The 20,876-nt window shown below is 46.5% G+C and overlaps 2 protein-coding genes across 8 annotated transcripts in view; one reads left to right on the plus strand and one right to left on the minus strand.

The window, feature by feature from the left end:
• The window catches only part of LOC139048660 (uncharacterized), a 384,154-nt gene that overhangs the window by 316,857 nt on the left and 46,421 nt on the right, over positions 1-20,876 (plus strand). The window lies entirely within an intron of this gene.
• Positions 10,713-20,876, minus strand: part of LOC139048653 (B9 domain-containing protein 1-like) — a 51,145-nt gene continuing 40,981 nt past the window's right edge. For 6 of the 7 annotated variants that reach the window (XM_070523135.1, XM_070523132.1, XM_070523131.1 and 3 more), the window contains 2 exons: positions 11,433-11,562; positions 10,713-11,152 (listed from right to left, as the gene is read on the minus strand). In XM_070523135.1, the coding sequence (XP_070379236.1) occupies position 11,152; positions 11,433-11,562 (131 nt within the window). In that variant the 3' untranslated portion in view covers positions 10,713-11,151. The remainder of the gene's footprint in view (positions 11,153-11,432; positions 11,563-20,876) is intronic. The other variant, XM_070523134.1, reaches the window with a different exon arrangement.

The raw sequence follows: 20,876 nt of genomic DNA on the forward strand, positions 1-20,876 counted from the left end.
ACTAATAATTAGGACTATATTTGCATGTGAATGGCACAATAATATGTAACACAAATAATGCAAGTACTATAACGCAAGTGGGGACTTTCTGTCTCAGAAGAAGAAGACTATGTTACAATTATAATGCGAAGTGGTGCCGCAAAGGAACAGGAAGCACCCCATTAGAGCGGGTGCTCGCAGGGTGCTTTATTTGATTGTGACTAGGAACTGCTATCGCAAAATGGAGTGAAAGGATGACTATATATACAGACACAATTTACTTGTAACAGTTGATGTCTTTATCACTGTCAGCGAGAACGACATTGTCCTCTGTGCCACCAAGGTTATTGGACAGGCAACACTTCAGAAGTGCTCATAGCACAATCAAACACAGCTCCGCATGTGGTAGCAGTCGCGGTGGTGCCCAACGGTTTAGCTCGCTGTAGTTGTGCCAGAAAAAATTAAGAAAATAATACTGTTTTCGTGTCATGAACTTGAGTTTATAATGCGAGAGATGTTCTGAGGCTGGAAATCTTTAGGGGAAAAATCGCATTATATTAATGAAGGTACGGTAATAACACTGTTAATCATGATCATTTCTGAAGTAACCTAAAAACGAGCCCCTAAAACCATAGCTAGCCAAGCTCGGTACCACATTAGTCGCAATTGACTGGACAAGCAATTACATGGGCTCACGAACTAGTAGTGGCATTGCATGGATCCTGAACCACCCCTCAGGCTTGATGAAAAGAACATGATCTACGGATAGCATACGCTGTGCGTAGTGCTCACAAGCAGAGTGAAAAGTCATTTTTTGCTCAAACACAGTCTTTTCAGAGAGACTTCTCCTTACCTGAAATAAAGAACAAAGAAACTCCAACCAAAAATTATTGTAATTTTAAAAACCGACATTTCAAAGCCCGACCGGCTCCTTCTTCAGGGGTGAAATTGGTGTTCAAAAAGACTCGCAGTGTTTTGGCACAGCACAACGTTCTTTTTTTAGCTGCCAGTGCCTTGCATATGTCGTCATATGCAAGATTCCCATAGACAGCTGCTATTGGCTGATAGCTGACATCAATCAAGAAAGGTGTTTGAATCAAGTTTCTGTATACTGTTTCTGTTTATACAGTCAAACCTCGATATAATAAACCTCGATTTGAAAAAAAAATTTCAGTTTAACAAACTATATTCAGTTCCCCGTCTCAGTTTCATTAAAAACCATGTATTTTCTTTGCAATTTAACAAAGTGATCTTGTGACTCAGTTTTATTTTAACAAAGCTTTTGGCCGTTTCAAGCATGCACTCGAAGCCTGTATGGCTGATAAATCTAGCAAAAAACTATAAAAATGTCAGCCTAGGAAAAAGTTACTTGCACGCATCGTTCCGTATGAAAAGTTGAGCAGCAAGAACACTGTCGAAGTGTGCGCACCAGATGCAGTATGCCAGAAGCACTACTGCACCATTTGTCACATAACTTGTGTGCACGGCGGCTCAGAGTGATAGGAGAAGCACGAGAGCTGAAGATTCTCTCAGCGCAAGGAAGGTAGGGAACGGGTGAGCGCATGGTAACATGATCATGCACGTGCTAGAGGGGAAAAGGGGCAGGAGACGCACGCCTAACCACCCTCTCCCCCAAGTGCATACATCTCCTCGCTCCTCTACCTTGATGTAGCTGCGTATGGCTATGTATATGCGGGTGACTCGCCACATTATGGAGGTAACCTTTGGCAAGTGCGAAGGTCAAGCCGAGATGGTTGGGGCCTTCATGCGCATTTCGTTCTTGCGCGTTTAGTGTTGGCATAATATCAAATTTCCAGGGCACAGTTCGAAGTGTTCGTTCCTGTTGTGACAGCGAGTGTCCTTGGTCATTGAGGGAGATCTTTGCCTGAGCGTACATTACATTGATGAATCTAGGAACCTTACTTGGTGTAGTTGTCTCTTTGCTATTGCCATCAATACTCTGCCTCCCTGGTAAAACTGCGAAAATTCCTTTTTTTCTTGGGGTGAATATTTATATCTATTTGTACTTTTGTTTGTAGTTTGAGGGTGTCATTTGATGATGGCTGCGAGTGCAGTCAGCTATGGTGTCCACTGTTTGCAGCGCCGGGAGATGCATTGCTCTCAGCGCAATCTGCACTGCATGTGCTGGCGCTCAGATAACCATGCTATTATGGCCCGACCTTCTTGCATTTTCTTTATAATTACTCACGAGATACTATCCACCAGGAATGTTCTGGGAATTGATTATATGATTTTTACTGCTGAAACTTTAAAATCTCTAATTAACAAAATTTGAAATTCAACGAAGTTTTTGCTGCAAGTACAACTTCGTTATATTCAGGTTCGACGGTACTTACTGATGCAGTTTACTAAATGGGCTGCAGTAAGTGAAAATCTGTGTTTCAAATTTCAATGAGAATTACATATTTCCGGAAGAAGCTGCTTATCGTCTGTTCATGCAGATGATAAGCGCGTGAGCAGACTATCTGCTCACGGGTGGCTGCAGCTGACCACGGTCGCTTGCATAGGAATTAAACTTCGGCTACATTGCTTATTGTTGGCGTAGCTGCCAGGTCTCACTAATTTCAATTAGTTCTGAACATTTAACTAGCCTCGAACTACGCGAAACTTAAGGTCAGACCACGCATATGCTTGCCAGCGTGCATTAATTCCTGGCCGCTTTTGGCTAGACGCCTTGACTGACATCGCTCGTATTGATCTATTGACAATGCTTCTACATGCACAATTTAGATGTGGCTACTATCCGTTGATCAAGCGGGTCCAGGACAAAGCCAGCCACATCACGTAGCACAGCCAGACTAGAGCACATGAGCGCGAGTGCACACTCCAGCCCTGTCGTGTGCACAGCAAATTCTGCATATACGCACTACAGATGCATATTGGCGGCGAGGAGTTACGGAGTCGCCATCTATCGGAAGCACGTCGCTGGCTAGTATGAGGGATCACGCGGCGCGCTCCTCATAGGTTTTGCTGTCAGCGCTCACTGAAAACACCACACATGAACTCTCCCGGGTGTTTCTGTAAGTACTTTCGAAACGAGAGAGGTTTTTTTACTGCCTAAATAATAATCTTGGGAAAACTGAAAGCACACAATCGTTTACAGACGCTATCTCTTTACCGAATACGTACAGTGAACGCCACTGCGCGCGGTCGCCGCGATCGAGTTTCCCGAACCGGCTTCTTGCGTGAAAGGTAGGTAAACGCTGAGAGCAAACTATCTGAAACATGTTCTTATAGTGTTTGTATAACTAAATGGAGCGTAATAGAATGAAGCCTCAATGCAGCGATCGCGCAGATTCGCAGCGACCGACTGCGCGTCTGCATGCTTGTCCACGCACTGTTTCGCTTTCTCCGCGCGCGCGTTTTTGCACCGTGCCATGAGCTTTAGGCCGCAAAATATGAGCATTTGACAGTATACAAGCAACCATTGTTGCGTGGGCACTATCAGAGCTGTTCAAAAATAATTTCATTGTAGAGATTTCGACGCCTACGGGGACTGTGATGTGCCGTCGCGACGATTCAATTTTTTTTCTTCTAACTTCTTTGACCTTTCAATACTATTTCTCGAGTTCCGTCGCACTGTATGTTTATTGATGTTCTCAGCGTGCAATTCCCCGCTGCTCCTTTTTTGTAATCCAGTGTATTAATTCACAACACAAACATGACCATACGTCATGGCTTTTTTTAATGTGCTTCTTACCGCTCCCTTTCCACTCCAGCGAACTTGCCAGTATCTATAGCATCGACAAGTTCATAGACCAAACCGTCATGACATTAGTCGGGCAGCGGACTCGGGCGAGCGTCTCAGTGCGCGTTTTCTGAACTTCGCAGACCCGGCGCCGTAGCAGAAATCTTCCTCGCGTCTGTGCTTCTTGCATAACCGAGTTGTAGCCGATGACTGTTTGCCGGTTTTATGTTTCGCGAGCCAAGCTTCACGCAGCTTCTGGTCCTGCGGCTACGTGTGAATAAGGCTGACACGTCGAGCTAATTCAGAAATACGCTACTAGAAACCTTTATTTTGCACTTTCGCTTGTTAACTTCTTCTTGGCAAGGTTCTTCCTGCCCATCGTTCATGCGCGAGTCCATTTGATGTGGTTTGCTGTTTGCCAAGTAAAGAAGAGGTGTATCCCACAGGCGTATGTGTGTGATACGCGTTATTTCAATTCTCTTTTGCAGGTTTAATGGTATTTATGGTGAATTATTCACATTTGTACCAGTAAATGTACCCTCCCACTCATTTGCATAGAAAAGTTACCTTGGGTTGCCCCCCGTAAAGAATCCTGCGTATGTGCCTGGTGGTCTCCCTGATACGTGCACTATAGTGCGTAGTCTTCTCCCATGGGGAGCTGGTGTGGCAGGTCTTCCACGCTGTAGCCAGCCTTCAGGCGCAGGGACACTAGACGCGTGTGAGAACCCTTGTCATTACAGCCTGCCACACGCCACCTCTCCCTCGATATATCGCTAATAGTGCCGTAGGGTGTCAGGGCCAGTACAGGTTCATCCTGATGTCTTGGTTGCAAGGGTCTATCACAACACACCGGTGCTCCTTAACCCTGAATGCTGGGGTTGACAAAATCTTCTGCTTGGCTTTTCCGTCTTTGAATGTTATCGCCCACACGTGATTCATTTGATAGGCCCCTAGGGCCACAACTTCCGGCATGAGCTGCAGACGGTCTAAAGCATCTTGGAAATGTTCCACATGGCATGACCTTGCCTTTACATCAGCGTGCAAAAAAAAAAAAACAGTAGTCGTAACGGTCGTACCTGAAGGCAACTGCGGTAAAATGATCTGGTGTTCCTGCGATGTCGTATCGTTTTACCTGATGCCGCGACCCAGCTGGGCCGCTGCAACCGCCCCTGAGGAGCAAGACATTCTGCGCCCGCACCGTACGGTAGCCGGAAGTAGAATCCACATGCCGTGGACTATAGCTTCTCAGATGGGTGCCTGTTGCACGGCGGACACGGTGATCTCATTGTCACGTCGCTCGCGTCGCCACCGCGGTTCGCATCTAGCCGCAGCGGGCGGGCGGACCGGGCCCCGAGTCCACCCGTCACAGCCGGAGCGCAAACGCTGCAGTTCAGTTCGGCAGCCGAACATAGGCGCTCTCTAGATATCAGGTCTCAGCGTACGAAACCTGGCAGGCTGTCACTAATAAGACTTATCTCTTTTGTAAGAATTGCCCTGTGTTTTGGCGTCCTAATGACCCCCTGCAGCTTCGTATTCACTAAAGAATTATGTGTACCTTAGAAAACTCTGTCAAGATCTATGACGTCACATGGAGCTGGTGCGGGAACTTCAAGGGTGCGTCGCCATCCTTCTTTTGTCATTGCGCTTTTTCTGTCTTACTAAGCGTGTTATTGTGGTAAGAGTGATGTTTTTGATATCGTAGAAGGGCAATTTACCGATGCATAACAAATGATTTTTCTATTTAGTGTCCTTTATGACGTATTTAATCCTACTTGTCCCTGTTCTCACAAGCACCTTCAGCATTTTCCGAAAGTCTAGTGCGTTTCATAGCGCTTGGATGGTACCAAGGGTAACGCCCGTATACAGATTAGGTGCTTGAAGTGCATTTACAAGCTACCGGCCAATGTCTATCCTCTGCGCTGCATCAAAAGCGTCGGAATCTCTATATCATTCCCTACTTTCAGTTACGGCTAAGAATATTTTAATAGTTGAACAGCATGGTTGTGTACCAAGGCCCCACATCAACAGACTTGGTCACATTCATGACCCATGTTACCAGTGTGGTACATAGCAGGAGCCCTTTAGACGCTCTTTGACCTAATGCATTTGATGTAGCTTGCCATTAGCTCGACATTGGAAAGCTCACGCAAATGGCCATACCTGCTTTCATCACTACTCTAGCATCAGATTAGCTAAGTAATATATCTTGTTTCATTGGCATTAATGGACAGAGTTCCTTTAACTATGAGGTCACTAGCGGAGTTACTCAAGTATCTGTTCTGGACCCTCTTCTCTTTCTGATGTTCATGAGTGACATTTCGTCAACCATTCAACATTCATCGATCCTTCTCATGCTTACGACTCAAAGCTATCGAAAACTGCCAAAAGTGCTCACTACTACAACGACCTCTGCTATCTGGCTGTTGGGGCTTGTTGGTACAGCATATCGGTAATACGGTGTACCATAATAATTGATTGATTGAATAATCGGTTGCCTTTTTCTTGATTTTTTGAAGGCATTCGACCGTGTCGCACATTGTCGCTTAATATCAAAACTCTCCGCACTCAAATCGGACTGTCCTACCTCGTCATGGCTCCGAAATTTTCTGTCTAATCGTCAGCAGTTTACTGTTGCAATTAACTGCTCTTCCTCCGTAAGAGACATTTCTTCTGGTCTACCACAGGGTAGCGTCCTCGGTCCCTTGCTTTATCTAATCTTTATTAACGACCTACCTCAAAATTTGTTATCCACCATAAGAATATTTGCCGGTGACTGCATAATTTATCGCCCAATTAAAAATTCAGATAATCATCTTCTTCTTCAGCAAGACCTTCAAAAAATTATTAGCTGGTGCAATAAATGGTTAATGACATTGAATACCTCAACATGCAAAGTAATGACGTTTACTCAGAAATCGGCAATATAACTATCTAGGAGTTCTATCCACATCGAATCTTTCTTGGACAGAGTATATCACGTCCATTTCAGCTAACACCGCCCAATCGTTGGAGTACTTGCGACGCAACTTAACAAATGTTCCTTCATATGTTCGCAAGCTGGCTTACCTAGCCCTCGTTCGTCCCAAGCTGGAGTATGCATCTCCCATTTGGTCCCCTCACCAGAAATACCTCATTGAAACGCCAAAATGGATCCAGAACAGAGCAAGCCGCTTCATAAACGATTACAGCTACCAATCTAGTGCAACACGAATAAAAGTTAAGCTTTCATCACAATCTTTGAGCACTCGCCGAGACCATACCCTTTTATCACTGTTCCACAAATCCCTTCACTCCACTCGAACACCCGCATGCTTGAAACGACCCTACTCCATGTCATATAGACTTCATAATCATTCCAGCTATGCCCGCCTTTACGGTTTTACAAATGCATTCCATTACTCTGCTCTTTCTGGTGCTATCAGAATATGGAATTCACTCCCGGAGAGCATTGCATGCCGGTCAAACTACGATTCATTCCGTGATGCCTTGACTGAATACATGAATACAGAAATGTGAAGTTTTACCTTTGTCGCACAATGCTTTCTTGTACTTGCACTATATTTTACAGCTTATTGTCGCATTATTACCTTTACGTCACTATGTTTACCATTCCGTTGGGATGTCGCGTTAGTAAATTTTGTCTTTCATTTTTATGATTAATACTGCTTAACACTCTGGTCTTGTTAATTACACGACTTCACCGAAAACAATTTGTGTGATTTACTCCTTGTTATCATATTGTTTTCTTTTTTTCCCTATTGAATCGTGCACTAAATAATTAGTTTTCATCTCGGTTGCACTTGCGGTTGTAGTTTGTAAAGTGGTACGATTTATGCATGTCATATATTCTATGTATTTTCTATGTACTGCCCCCCTTACTCAATGCCTCACTTTGAAGCCTGTAAGGTATTTAAGAAAATAAAAAAAATAAATTGCAGCGCAAATACAAACAAGGGCAAAAGAAACAATCAGCCCTGCAATTCAACTCTAAAAAGAAAATGTTCGCTCTCTAACTGGCGCAGAAACAATAAGCTACACTTAAATGCTTCCATACTAAATGGTAATCAGTTATATGCGGAAAACACAGCATGTGCAATTTTCATGCACCCTTCGGGATGATGCACTGCACGGCCACGGTGTAATGAAAGATATCGGTGTGTACTTCTACGAAACGCTAAGCTTTCCTTATTGAGGCTAAATATGCCGAACAACGTGCTCTTCGAGCTCTTGGAATTGTTTTTCGTATGTCGCAGGACTTCCCCTCCTCTTCTGTTGCTGTTCAGAAATTGTATTCTGCTGTGTACCTTCCACAACTAAACTACGTGCCTCTGTAGTTTGGGGCGGAGCGTGCAAATCTAATTCTGACCTAATTGAACATGTCCAGTATAAATTGATATCTATTTTCAAACACCGCCTCTCTCGTTCTCGCGACCAAAGTTCAGCCCACTCAAAGACACCAAACTCACACTTTTAAAATCAAGAAGCTTTTAGCTGCACCTTTCGTTCAATTATAAGGTGGTCCATGGCATTATATATACCGAAAGTTTCTTGATCACGAACAATTTTTAGTGCCTCAAAAGCATACGCCCAGGGCGCGTCGACGGACACGCCACTAGTGGCATTCTTGCTAAATGCACTCGGAAAAGCAGGCAATAGAGTCCGCCGTAGTTTTGTGTTCAGTAATGCGGCAGTCTGGGCATGTTGGTATTCCCTTTTTGAAAACTAGTTCAAGCGCATGAAAAACACGGACGAAAAAAGGGTTTGCGTGTACGCCTATTTGTTGAGCCTATGTGTGTGCGTTAATACTGCTTAACAGCAGCAGCAGCAGAAAGAGAGAGAGAGTGTGTGTGTGTGTGTGTGTGTGTGTGCGTGCGTGTGCGTGTGTGTGTGTGTGTGTGTGTGCGTGTGTGTGCGTGCGTGCGTGCGTGCGCGCGTGTGTTTGTGAAGTTTTCGGCGTCGTTACTCGTGCTTCTCTGTTTGCATCTCGTTTTCGGAGCGAGAAAAAGCAGCACCCGTCACATGTGTGTAGTAGATAAAATATCAAAGCATATCGAAGAACAATCGTTGCGCGGTGTGGTGGTCGGATATCTGTAAAGGCTTCCCAGCAACGCGGTTCTAATCATTCCCCTCCAAGCTCATGAGTCGGAGCAACAGCAGCACTGTATCGCCGTCCTTCAGCGGGAAATTTCTTGTCACATTTTCTTTTGTCAACTCGGTGTTTGTTGCATTCGATCACGTTTAGACGGGTTAGCGACAAATTTGTTCTCGGCTTACCCACATTTCACACCACAGCTGTATACCTCTACCGTCCAAGGAAATTTCGTGTCGTTGTTGGCGTGGTAAGCAAAAAACTTCCCATACGTGGGCCAATCTCAGAGACAGTGCAATGCCGGGCCGAGCCGCGGTGGAGGTGAAACAGGCGTTAAGCGTTCTTCATACGCGGGCCGATCCCGAAGATAGTCAAATGCCGGGCCTACCCGCGGCGGAGGTGCAGTTCGGAGGTGGTCCACATCCACAGCTTCGCAGGTCATCCTTCTCCTCAGAGTGAAACGGCACTGAGACTTTTTTTTGTTCGGTTTGTCCGCAGTGCAGCATGCGGATTAAATAGATTTCACTTACATTCTGAACGCCGCTTGCTGCCTCTACCGTTCGTAGCTTCTTTATGGTGTTACTCTTGCTAGGATGCATGAGTGCATCGCCTTTTTTGTTAACACTACTGAGCCTTGTAAGGACTGGTTTTGTATGTTTTATGCGCCTCTTTGGAGAATACCGTAGTAACTTCCGAGTCTCTGATGATATTGCCTTGCTTTGTAACTCAGGGAACTAATTGCAATGCTTGCTCACTGACCTGGACAGGCAAAGTATAAGGGTGGGTCTAAAAATAATCTGCAGAAAACTAAATTAATGTTTAGCAGTCTCGTAAGAGAACAGAAGTTTATGATAGCTAGCGAGGCACTGGAAGTCGTAAGGGAGTACATCCACTTAGGGCAGGTAGTGACGGCGGATCCGGATCATGAGACGGAAATAATCAGAAGAATAAGAATGGGCTGGAGTGCGTTTGGCAGGCATTCTCAGATCATGAACAGCAGGTTGCCATTATCCCTCAAGAGAAAAGTCTATAATAGCTGTGTCTTACCAGTACACACCTACGGGGCAGAAACCTGGAGGCTTACGAAAAGGGTTCTACTTAAATTGAGGACGACGCAACAAGCTATGGAAAGAAGAATGATGGGTGTAATGTTAAGAAATATGAAAAGATCAGATTGGGTGAGGGAACAAACGCGAGGTAATTGCATCTTAGTTGAAATCAAGGAAAAGAAATGGGCATCGGCAGGACATGTAATGAGGGAAGATAACCGATGGCCATTAAGGGTTATGGACTGGACTCCAATTAAGGGAAGCGTAGCAGGGCACGGCAGAAAGTTGGGTGGGCGGATGAGATTAAGAAGTTTGCAGGGAGGACATGGCCACAATTAGCACATGACCGGGGTAGATGCAGAAGTATGGGAGAGGCCTTTGCCCTGCAGTGGGCGTAGCCAGGCTGATGATGATGATGATGCGCCTCTTTAAATCGTCGCACGAGCTGTCACGCGGTTCATGCCTTTTGGATCTATTTTATACTTGGCTTCGCGCACGTTGAACTCTTTAACTGCCAGTTGCTTCACGCAGAAACCTCAGCCGTGATTTAATGATTAGGGCGTCCGCCTCGGCTGCGGGAAGTGGTTCGTTTGAAGCACACCGCCGGAGCCTCAACCGGTGAAGAAACCGGGTACAGACGCGACCCTGGTCTGGCACCCACCTTTTTTTCCGGGGTGTGTGCCTGGGAGAGGCCGTAAACCCCACTTTGGCTAGTTGTAGCTCAATAGTTTCGAACTCTTCCGGCCTGCACAGGTGGTCCTGGATATGTCGTCACGTGGTTCACACAGAACTGTTACTGTTTTTTTTTAAGCACGAAGTTTCCGCCTCGCCTCGTTTGTTGCAGGGTTAAATCACGCTGTGTTTTATCAGAATAATTACATGAAAGTGCTTTTTTGACAGCTTTATTCGTTTCGTCCAATGGCACAGACACTGTGGTTGCTTGGAAAATGTGTTATAAAAGAGGTAAATACCGGCGAAGATTGCTGTCAGCGGCTGCATATGGTATTGCTGTTCGATTTCCACTGAAATATTCTTGTCATCTTTGTGAAGTTGTTATGCCTTGATGCTTCTTGAGCAATTTACCACACATAGCTCCTTTCTGCATGTGCATTTTGTGCTCAGTTGAATTCTTTCTTATGATATTTCGCGGTGTAAGAGCGCAATACCTACGGCTTACCGCCAACGCCCACTTATCTTGGCCCCCGGCGCTTCGCCTGTGAAATATCGTGTGGCTTCTTTCTTCCGTAATTACAAAAATGTATTAAATAGGTGTTAAAGCTTCAGCTTTGTCTCCAAGTAGTCTGTAATCGTGTCGAATTTCAGCATCTGAAAGAAAGCCGATTTGTTAGTCCAAGGCATATTAAACACATACAAACCAATCAAGCAGCATGTTTTCACATGCAAGAGAATACCCCTTTTGCATGCTCCATGCATTCTTTCGGAAGTGACGTATTTGCTTCTTCTTTGAAATACGCTTTCGCGAAGTCACTTTGTTCATTGGTCCCTACAGACACCTCTAAAATTAGCATTCGTAAGTTTTCTTTGCTCGCTGACTGCTTCCGCCTACTGCAAGCAGCCCGCGTATCACAGTCGTTAAAGAGCTTACCAGAAAGGCAGGCCAACATTAAAGTTTTGCGCAGAGCCGGTGCTCCCAACGCTGTAGCCGAACTTTTTCATGTCCTTAGTGACGACGTTGAACGTCACGATCACCGTCCCATTTGATGTCGTTCTCGTAACTGCATCAAAGAGAGAAGTGGCTATGATGAAGTGGAAACTATCGTACGACACACACACACACACACACACACACACACACATATATATATATGGGGTTTTACGTGCCAAAACCACTTTCTGATTATGAGGCACGCCGTCGTGGGGGACTCCGGAAATTTTGACCACCTGGGATTCTTTAACGTGCACCTAAATCTAAGTACACGGGTGTTTTCGCATTTCGCCCCCATCGAAATGCGGTCGCCGTGGCTAGGATTCGATCCCGCGACCTCGTGCTCAGCAGCCTAACACCATAGCCACTGAGCAACCACGGTGTGTGTGTGTGTGTGTCGTACGATAGTTTCCACTTCATCATGGTCACTGGAGGATCCTGAGGAAACGGGCGTTCCCTGTGACCCCTGACAAACGAATGGTGGGCGCTATTACAATCTGTCCGTCTTTTCATACCTGCGTGTTTTCATGAAAAGCACAAGCAGATAATATGAGCAGCCACCAAGTACCCTCTCTAGCGGCCATTTTGCCACTGAGGACGTCTAATAGTAGAATAGCCACTGTGGCCCGTTGGAGAAGACTATACGACTGGTTGTGTTTCATCTGCTTTCAGAACAAAGCTGTTACCTCTGAATGAAACTGCGGAACCGGTAAAATAGGTGTTTATGAAGACGATATGAGAAGTGATAGGCACATAGTAAGAATATATCATCATATTGAGATTATAATGCAAAACGCTTTCATAATTTTAATGACTATGGTGACAAAATGAGTATGGCACAACACATTATGGTGTTAAAATAAAGTGAATTGAATTGAATAAGAATGTGCATTGTTAAATACCTGGTACAACGAGTAATAGTAACTGCTGAAATACACACATGCAAACGCCAAAAATGTCAACGGCGAAAGTTGTATATTGAAAAATGTCCGAGCATATTTACATAATCGTACACTGATTAAATATTGCAGGGGCGTGTTATAGTCAAATGGATATTCAGTAGCGAGCAAAAAGTTCGGCCGCACTCCTGTAACACGCGAAGACGAAAGCCTGCTGCACACCTGGTAATGCGTCACGCTATACGATCGGAGGGGTCAGACTTCTTGCGAGGCATAACGAGCGGCAGTGCGCAGTACACGCGTGCCGCTTTAGGTCGATCCTCCTCAACGACACATGCGCGCACGTAATGCGCTGCCTAAATGTGCCGCAAGCTTGTCGCCGCCAAATGTCACAAATGCGTAAACACAAGCCGAACGAGATCACGTCACCTCCTCTCAGCGGGGGAAAGCAGCACTCGCGCTCGAACGGCTTGCCCCCGCCGCTTCGCACGTGGCACGTTTTCTCGCTCGGCGAGCATCCTCGGCCGTGGCGTGCTTCCGAGGGGCGTGCGCAGTGTTTCGCTGATGGTTTGGATGCTTGTTTTGAGCGTGTTCTTCATTGAAACGTATGCTGTTCTGTGTGTTGCATGGGTGGTTTCAATGAATGTACGAATTGTCCGCTTCGCTTTGCTGAGCGCTTGTAGCCTCTGCTTAAAGGGAGACTAAAGGCAAATATTAGGTCAAGGTAAAGTGATAGATTAGGGCTCTAAAATCTCTAAGGCGTCCGTATCATCGTGAACAGAGCCTTAGAAATCGAGGCATTGAGGTAAATGCAAGACACGATTAGAGTCTCCCCCGGGGCATTCAAGGGTCCGATGACCAAAGCACAGAACGACAGAAAGCTGAGCTAGTTGGTAAGGATTCATAATGCAAAAAAGAAGTGAGGCGTGCATACAAGGACACAAGAATAGAGCAGTGGACAACACGAACGCCGACTATCAACTGAAGGGAGCACTGACGCGAATAAACAAAGAAGACACAAAACTAATCTGCGTAAGCTCAGGAATGGTATCACCACGTGTCGGCCGGGTACATGTGCCGGTCTACGTGAGAGATAACTGTTAAGGCCCTTAATCATCTTCCTTATGTCAAGTAATCGAAGGCTGACTTACGCATGCACTTCCACAATTATAGATATGCCAAGCCTCTACCATAAGACGCGTATTTTCATTCTTATGCCTGTACAATATCGCGCATTCATCCAACTCTGGCGTGCAGTTACAATCTTGGCAATGCAGGGAAAGATTAGAGGGCGATCCACCAGTTAACGACCTTTTATGTTCCATTAGCCTCTGATTGATACACCGTCCCGTTTGCCCTACGTAGAAGTCGCCACAGCTAAGGCGAATTTTATAAATCACACCCATGCGACAGGCAGTAAAACTGTTGTTCTTATTGTGCTTCACTGGACAAATATCTGTTCTTCTCTTGCCTTTTGCCTGCTCCTTTTTCCTGTGTATGGCAGCGCATATCTTACCTAGCTTATTGGGAGCAGTGAAAGCAACATTCACATATCTACTTGCAACTTTTTTAAGCCTGTGCGACACTGAATGAATGTTCGGAATAGCCACTACTCCTTTTTTTTTGCTGTTACTGCTTTCTGTTGTCCACTTCTCTACACTTGTGTCCTGTCTGCACGCCTCACCTCTTTGTTGCATTATGACCAAAGCACTCCTCAGTTAAATTCTGTGACTAGTACTGAACCAATCGTCACAAAAACATCATTGTACTGCAATATAGGACGAAAATGCTACTTGTCCAGTGATATTTTATTTTACCCTTGACAACGACGCGGGCGGTCGAAAGGTTTCGTTTTCGCTATACTCTGCGCCACCCGCGCTTTTATGTTTTAGTAGTTTCCCTATCGCGCAGTGCTGCGCTGATTTTGATGGCTCGCTAAACTTGGGGCGCTATTCTCTACACGCATGGCGGCTGCACGGCCGCCATTATCCCCCATGTTTGCTTTTTGATTGGCTGTCGAGAGGTCACATGCTTTGAAATTTGTGCAGGGAAAGGGAAGTTTTACAAAATTCAATTTTTCATTTTCATCAAGATGACGAAACGTGACGTGGAGCTGCAAATTTTATGGACTAATACATTTTTTAGTCCTTGTCAGCTACATTGCGACGTTAGCGCTTCAAAAAGAAAGCGCGCGGTAGCGTGCAGAAGCCAGTGCAATGCATCTGCAATTTCGCGAATATGTGGTGGCAATCCAAGATATGCGCCATGCCAGCTTGCTGACTGGCTGAAGGAATTTCAGCCAATCGTAAACGTCAATTCGTAAATGTAAACGTCAATTCGTAAATTTCGTAAACGTCATTTTGACGATGTGTGACGTTGCGTTGGGCCGCCATTGCCGAGATTTTCCGCCATAATTTGTGGTGCGACGAGCCGCGCGAATTATGATAATGAGCAGCCATATGCAATGGCAGCCGAGAGGAATGCGTATGGCCACATTTTCCTCGTCGTTTGGCGCCATGAAAATATTTTGTTCATAACGCATGCTCATAGTATTCGCATCGCTCTCGGGGGGTGTTGGCATTTGTGTTTGGGGCCATCACTTTTTAAAAGAACGCGTTTGTACGAATTAATATTGCTTGAACATAGCAAACTTCCTGCAACGTTATTCACTTTTCGCTGTTGCGTTTCTATTGTAATCAAGTATAATGCCTTTTCACACAATAAAAAATTCTAACAACGGCGTCTTTCTAATTTACGAAAAGAAATGTACGCAAGGCGGCGCCTTGAAGTTTCCTCCCGCGGCGCGAGTTACCAGCGAAGTGAACAAGAGATGGCATCGTCGGCGCTTGCGTCGCGCTAGCGGATATCTCTGGCGCGCGCAACGCTATCGGTGATATTCGACCGACAGGAGGAAGCTGAAGGAATAGGGTAGTAGGGCACTCCCAGGTGCAATGATATACTGTGGGCTTTGCTCCACAATAGGGACAGTATGAGGGATACTGTGTGGGGTGGAAGCGGTGAAGATAAATGAGGCAGGGAAATGAATTAGTTTGAAACTGTCGCCACGCCACGGCATCTTCTCAATTAACGGAATTATGTGGTGGAGGGAAGTGTCTTCTGGTATCTCTGCAATATTGTAAAGTTTCAGTGTAGTTCAGTGGTTCTGTCGGTGCGTCGTCTGGGTTGGACAGCTCTTCCAATGGCGCCTGGTTAGCGAGCTCTCGGCTACCGCATTAGCGCGTTCATTACCATGGAGAGAGGCGTGTCCAGGTGTCCAGACGATACGCACCCTGTGTAACGCTGTGGGGTGTAATGATGTAAGGATGCGGTGTGTGTAGAATGTCACCCTCCCTTGTGCTAAAGTCCTGCAGGCGATCTGTGAATCAGTGACCACTGTGATTGGTCGATCCGGTGCCGGCATGGTTGAAGCGTGTACGATGGCTAGGGCGACAACAGCCTCTTCCGCCGTGCCACTGTCCACAGTGTTGAGCGTGGCCGAAGCCCTTAGAATGTCTGCACTATCTAGTACGATTAGACATAGGGCACGTTTCTGTGGGTAGCGGGCCACGTCGGTGTAATAGGACCGGTGTGCTCAATGTGTCATCGCCAAAGAGTGGGAATACGCAACTGCTGCAGATTATATTTCTTGTACCACTGGACTAGAGGAGAAATAAACTTTGTTTCAGGAAAGCAGATTTATGAGATCTAGGCGCCTCTACTTAGATGACGGCCTCGAGCCCTTTGGCCCTGGCGGCATCTTGAGCCTGCTGGATTGCTTTAAGTTGTTCTTTCGGTGCAGTGTTGAGCAACGCGGTCTCCCACTACTCTATGGCCTTATGTGTTTTATTCTGTGTGGGTGTCCGAGGACAAGCCTAAACCATATGTTGTAGCAACGCCCTTCATTGACAGAATCTACATCTATTCCTGTAAAGGTCCGGGTAGTAGCGGTGGTAGGCCACCGGAATCGGATACGTATTTGTTTGCAAGAGGCGCCATGCCGTCGCTTGCCGTCTGCTCAGCGACGAGCGTGCCGGGGGGGGGGGGGGGGGGGGTACAGGCCCTTCCCAATTTATAGCGTCTGGTGTTCTCGTTAAAGCTGGTCATCCGGTCTCTCTCCGTTCCCAGTATTTGCATGTCTACTCGGCCCGTCACTCCTCGAACCAGGCTGTGCGCTATATCGCTCCCGGGAAGGGATGAGTGTGTGGGTGACCATATAATATAAACATCTCCATCTTCGCGAAAGTTGGCTTAAAACTAGTGCTTCCGGCGAGATTATTCCTTTGGCATAGTTGTTGACGGCAGTCTTGGAGTCAATGACTACGAAGTTAGCCTCCGCGGAGGCTATTGCCAGTGCTAAAGTAGCCACCTCCGCCTTTCCAGTTTTTTACAATGCCAGTAACTCTGGAGTCACCCTCTAGACTCGGAGCAACTATCGACACATTCGGTCTATTTGTCTACTCCGACGCGTCCACAGAGTCCACGTCCCTGACATTGGGAAATCTTTTGTGCAGAAGTCTCGATCTTGTGATTCTTCGATCTTCCACTGGGCTAGACAGCGCGTTTTTTTTTTGTTTGGGGGGGGGGGGGGGGGGTTGTATGAGCCCTTGCAACGAGTCACTAAGGTTTTTGCCCTAAAACAATTACGGCTGAACTCAACTCACGATCACTCTCGATGGTAATGAGTGAAAGTGAAACTTTTTCTTTTTCAACGAAAAGAGGGCTACAAGACAAAAGGCAAGAGCCTGACAAGGTCCCGGTCACCCGAAGAACAGCTGGCATTGTGCACGAGCGCTTCACAACAAATTCACAATGAATTTGTTTCCTTGCATTCGAGCAATGCGGGGGAACACCATATTTCGGAAGTCACGTTTATAGTATAGCATATGTAGTGCTCATTCTCCGACTTACGTTGCTTCGGCTATTTGCGACATACTCCGGTGCCGTCCCCCACTTTACGATGGTACTCGTTTTCCAATATCGCCCATGGGCAAGGCCGGATGACGACGACTGTATCACGCCGACGCTCGCACAACGGTGGAATGACGAAGAAAAATGTCATTGATGGAACGATAAGCGACGGTATGCCGACGACGACATGACGGCAATGAGATAACAGCTACTAAATAATGGCGATGGCACGACGATGACAGCGTGAGGACGATGAGATGGCGACAAGCGTATGAAGCAGACGACAGTGTGACAACAGCAGCACAATCCCGATCGAAGGATGACACCGTGGGTAACATCTCGGTGAGTACAAGTCGGTTCTTATTTAGAACTACGCTAAAACAGCGCGGCTGAAACAAGGATACAAAGAGAAGCAAATACCACAGAACTGTTGACTGCCAACTGACTTTTTGTTTAAAGAATGCTACAGCCTTCGCAGTCGGCATGCATAGATTAGATAGATAGATAGATAGATAGATAGATAGATAGATAGATAGATAGATAGATAGATAGATAGATAGATAGATAGATAGATAGATAGGCCGAAATAGGCAAACAATGGTAATGCATTAAAATACATTGCGAGAGGACGGTAAACGGCGGTTTCTTTAGTAGTGTGCGGTCAATCCGTGTGGTAAAACTGCATAAAGTGTGCGCCATACCTTTTAAAAGGCACCTCACCCGGTCTGGCTATTTTTATAAAAGACCAAATTGCTCTTTTGGACCACGGTCCGCGCATCACGTGATAGGACGTCACCAGTTCGTGCGTACCGCCGTTGGCCCGCGCAAGACCGCGGCCCTCGCGGTCCAACAAATCGCCGAGGTTTTTCCCGCTTCAGTTTTGGCGGCGGACCGCATGCAAACTGCAGCGATTTTGGCGTAGCCAGCGAATGTTGTCCGGTAACAGAGTGTCTTCAGCCAAATCCAATCTAGTTTTCGGCTCAGCAAAAGTCAGTCAAGCCAGTCGTTCCGCCTACACATGCGTGCAGCAGATATATTTCTTAAACACCGTGTCCTCTTGGAGTGACGAGGAGGTTTTTTTCATTTTGTATACTTCGTTGAGCAGTTCCCGGCTTTGTGGGACTCGAGCCAGAATGATAACAATGATAACACTCTGACCGAGAGTGTAGCTGGTTGGTCTGCTCTGCCGTCTGCTATGGCGGTCCGCCGTGTGGATGTGCTCTGCGCCGGACCGGACCGTACCGGTCCGTGACGTCGCATCACGTGACCGAGCGGCCCACGGACTTGGTCCGTAGTGTGGATCGGCCTTTACCACACGACGGATCAAGTCTGCGGGCCGATCAGTGACGTGATGCGACGTCACGGCCCGCCGGATGTCAACTCGTGTCGGATGTCAACATCGGATGTCAACTCAAAATTTGGAATTATTACTGCTGTTATTTATTTTGTTTCAGTTACTTTTACCAATGTTTACTTTGTATTCACTTAGCCCCTCCCTTCCATCATGTACTATGTACCTTGAGAGTAAAATAAATGAAATGAAATATACAAGGTAAATGTCCCCCACAGTTATGTAGATAAGTCTCAAGAATAAAAACAAGACTGTCGCCTAATAACACAGTCTCTAGTCAGCGGGTGGTACATACATCGTGTAAATGCAATATAACGTATAGTCACAAGAGAGCAGTCAACATAACATAATTCACAAACACATGCATATATACAGCTACATTGAAATGAAAGGAACAATAAAAGCGTTAATAACGTCCAACAATACCGCTGTCTTCAAGAAAAGTCTTTAGTGCTTTTAAAGCGCTTTTCTAAAGATGTTGCTAGCAAAGGACCCAAAAGTTTCTTTAAACTGAAAGGTCTGCGATCTAATATAATTAGGGTTTATTTAAGTCGGCATCTTGGTGTGTCGTGATGTGGGCAATCTAGGAGGACGTGGTATATATCTTCGTCTACAAATCCACAATCACATTCGGGTGTTTCCGCACGGCCAATTCTGTGTAAGAAATGCTTCATCGTCAGTTAGATGATGCGCGCGCTCACTTTTAAAGCACAGCTCTTAAGCGCCCGTTCCTGCGTTGAGCGTCAGCGTGCCTCGACGGCTTTGTACCTCGTAACCGAGAGAAACGAGCACAGCCGAATGATGAAAGCGAACGCGGAGCGCAGTGGTAGATGAAAGAGCGCGCGAAGAGAAAAGCGGAGGAGGAAGCTACGAGGAAAGCATGAGACGGAAAGTGGAGGAGGAGAAGCGGAAGGTAAATGGCCTGCGCGGAGTCTGCGGCCGCGTGGGAGATCTCATCTGCGCTTCCGATGGGCGGCGTGAGGTGGGAAGGGCTACGCTCATCCGCGGCGTCAGCTGCTGAGGTCAGTCCGCTGTGGCAGCGTGTGTGACGCCAAAGTAGCGCGCGGCGTCTGTACAGAACGAAAAAGCGTTACATACACCGTTTTCTTGCTAATATAAACCGCGTAGTACACATAGCCATAATAAAAATATTGACACGCGAACTGAAAACACGTATAGAGCTGCGCTCAAATTTCGCATTAGAGAGTATCGTAATCGCCGGTGAATTTTTATTGCAAGAACAATTATATGGATACTCCAGGGGCATTTTCGCCGTCGCCATGATGTTCCCCATAAAGTTCAAGGCCGACAACACAGTCGCCGCGTGTCGTATGCTGTATGTACGGGTGAAAGCACGCGAGGGAAGCCGACGATCCCGGCTCAATCTGGCGCGCGCGAAGGGGAAAAACGGAGAGCAAGCGCGCCGTCTTCCGTCGCGCAAAAGACCGTGGTGTATGGGAGGGAGAGAGGGTGGTAGCGCTGTGTTCCGGTAGCAACGTCACATTTCGCGACCGGGCGCAAGGTGATCGCGGCCCAACCTCACACGTTATAGGCAGGAAAGCCGGGAGGTCGCGAGGGAGGGAAGGGATGCGCCTTCGGCTCCGCCAAGTGCGCACTTTGTACAACCGCGCCGTTGCGCGCGCCGTATCTTGAAATGGATCTGCAGACGGCTCATACCTTTACGCGGGCTGTATTCTCGCCGCTCTTGCGTTGAAACTATAGAAAGCACGAAGGTCACTTCGCTAGCTGCTGCTGCCATGCTTGCTTATACCAGCGTTTTTACAGCGACTCTCCGCGCTCGTGGAGTGTGATGTATTCGTGTTTACTTGTGCGCGTTGACACCTCCCTTGTTAATTCAGATAGTAAGCGAATGTTTCCAAGTTGATACGGCCGATAAATTTACTATCCTTACTTCGTATAGATGCCTACTGATTTGCTATCGCAATCGATGCTTTGCTTTTCGGGCGAAACTGCGACTTTTCTTTAAGTGGTAACTGTTCCTACGCGCCTAGTACAAGGTATATGAACACATGGTAGCCAAGACGCCTTAGAAGTCCATACGTCCTGCAATGGCGGCTTGGGTGGATGGATGAATGTTATGAGCGTCCCCTTAGGAAGGGGGTGGTGGGCTGCGCCACCAAGCTTTCACTGTTATACTGCCTAATGTCCTACCTAGGTTCAACAATAAAAAAAACACTATTAACTCCCACAACCAAATTTTCTGAT

This window comes from Dermacentor albipictus, chromosome 8, assembly GCF_038994185.2.
Source record: "Dermacentor albipictus isolate Rhodes 1998 colony chromosome 8, USDA_Dalb.pri_finalv2, whole genome shotgun sequence".
Lineage (NCBI taxonomy): Eukaryota > Metazoa > Arthropoda > Arachnida > Ixodida > Ixodidae > Dermacentor > Dermacentor albipictus.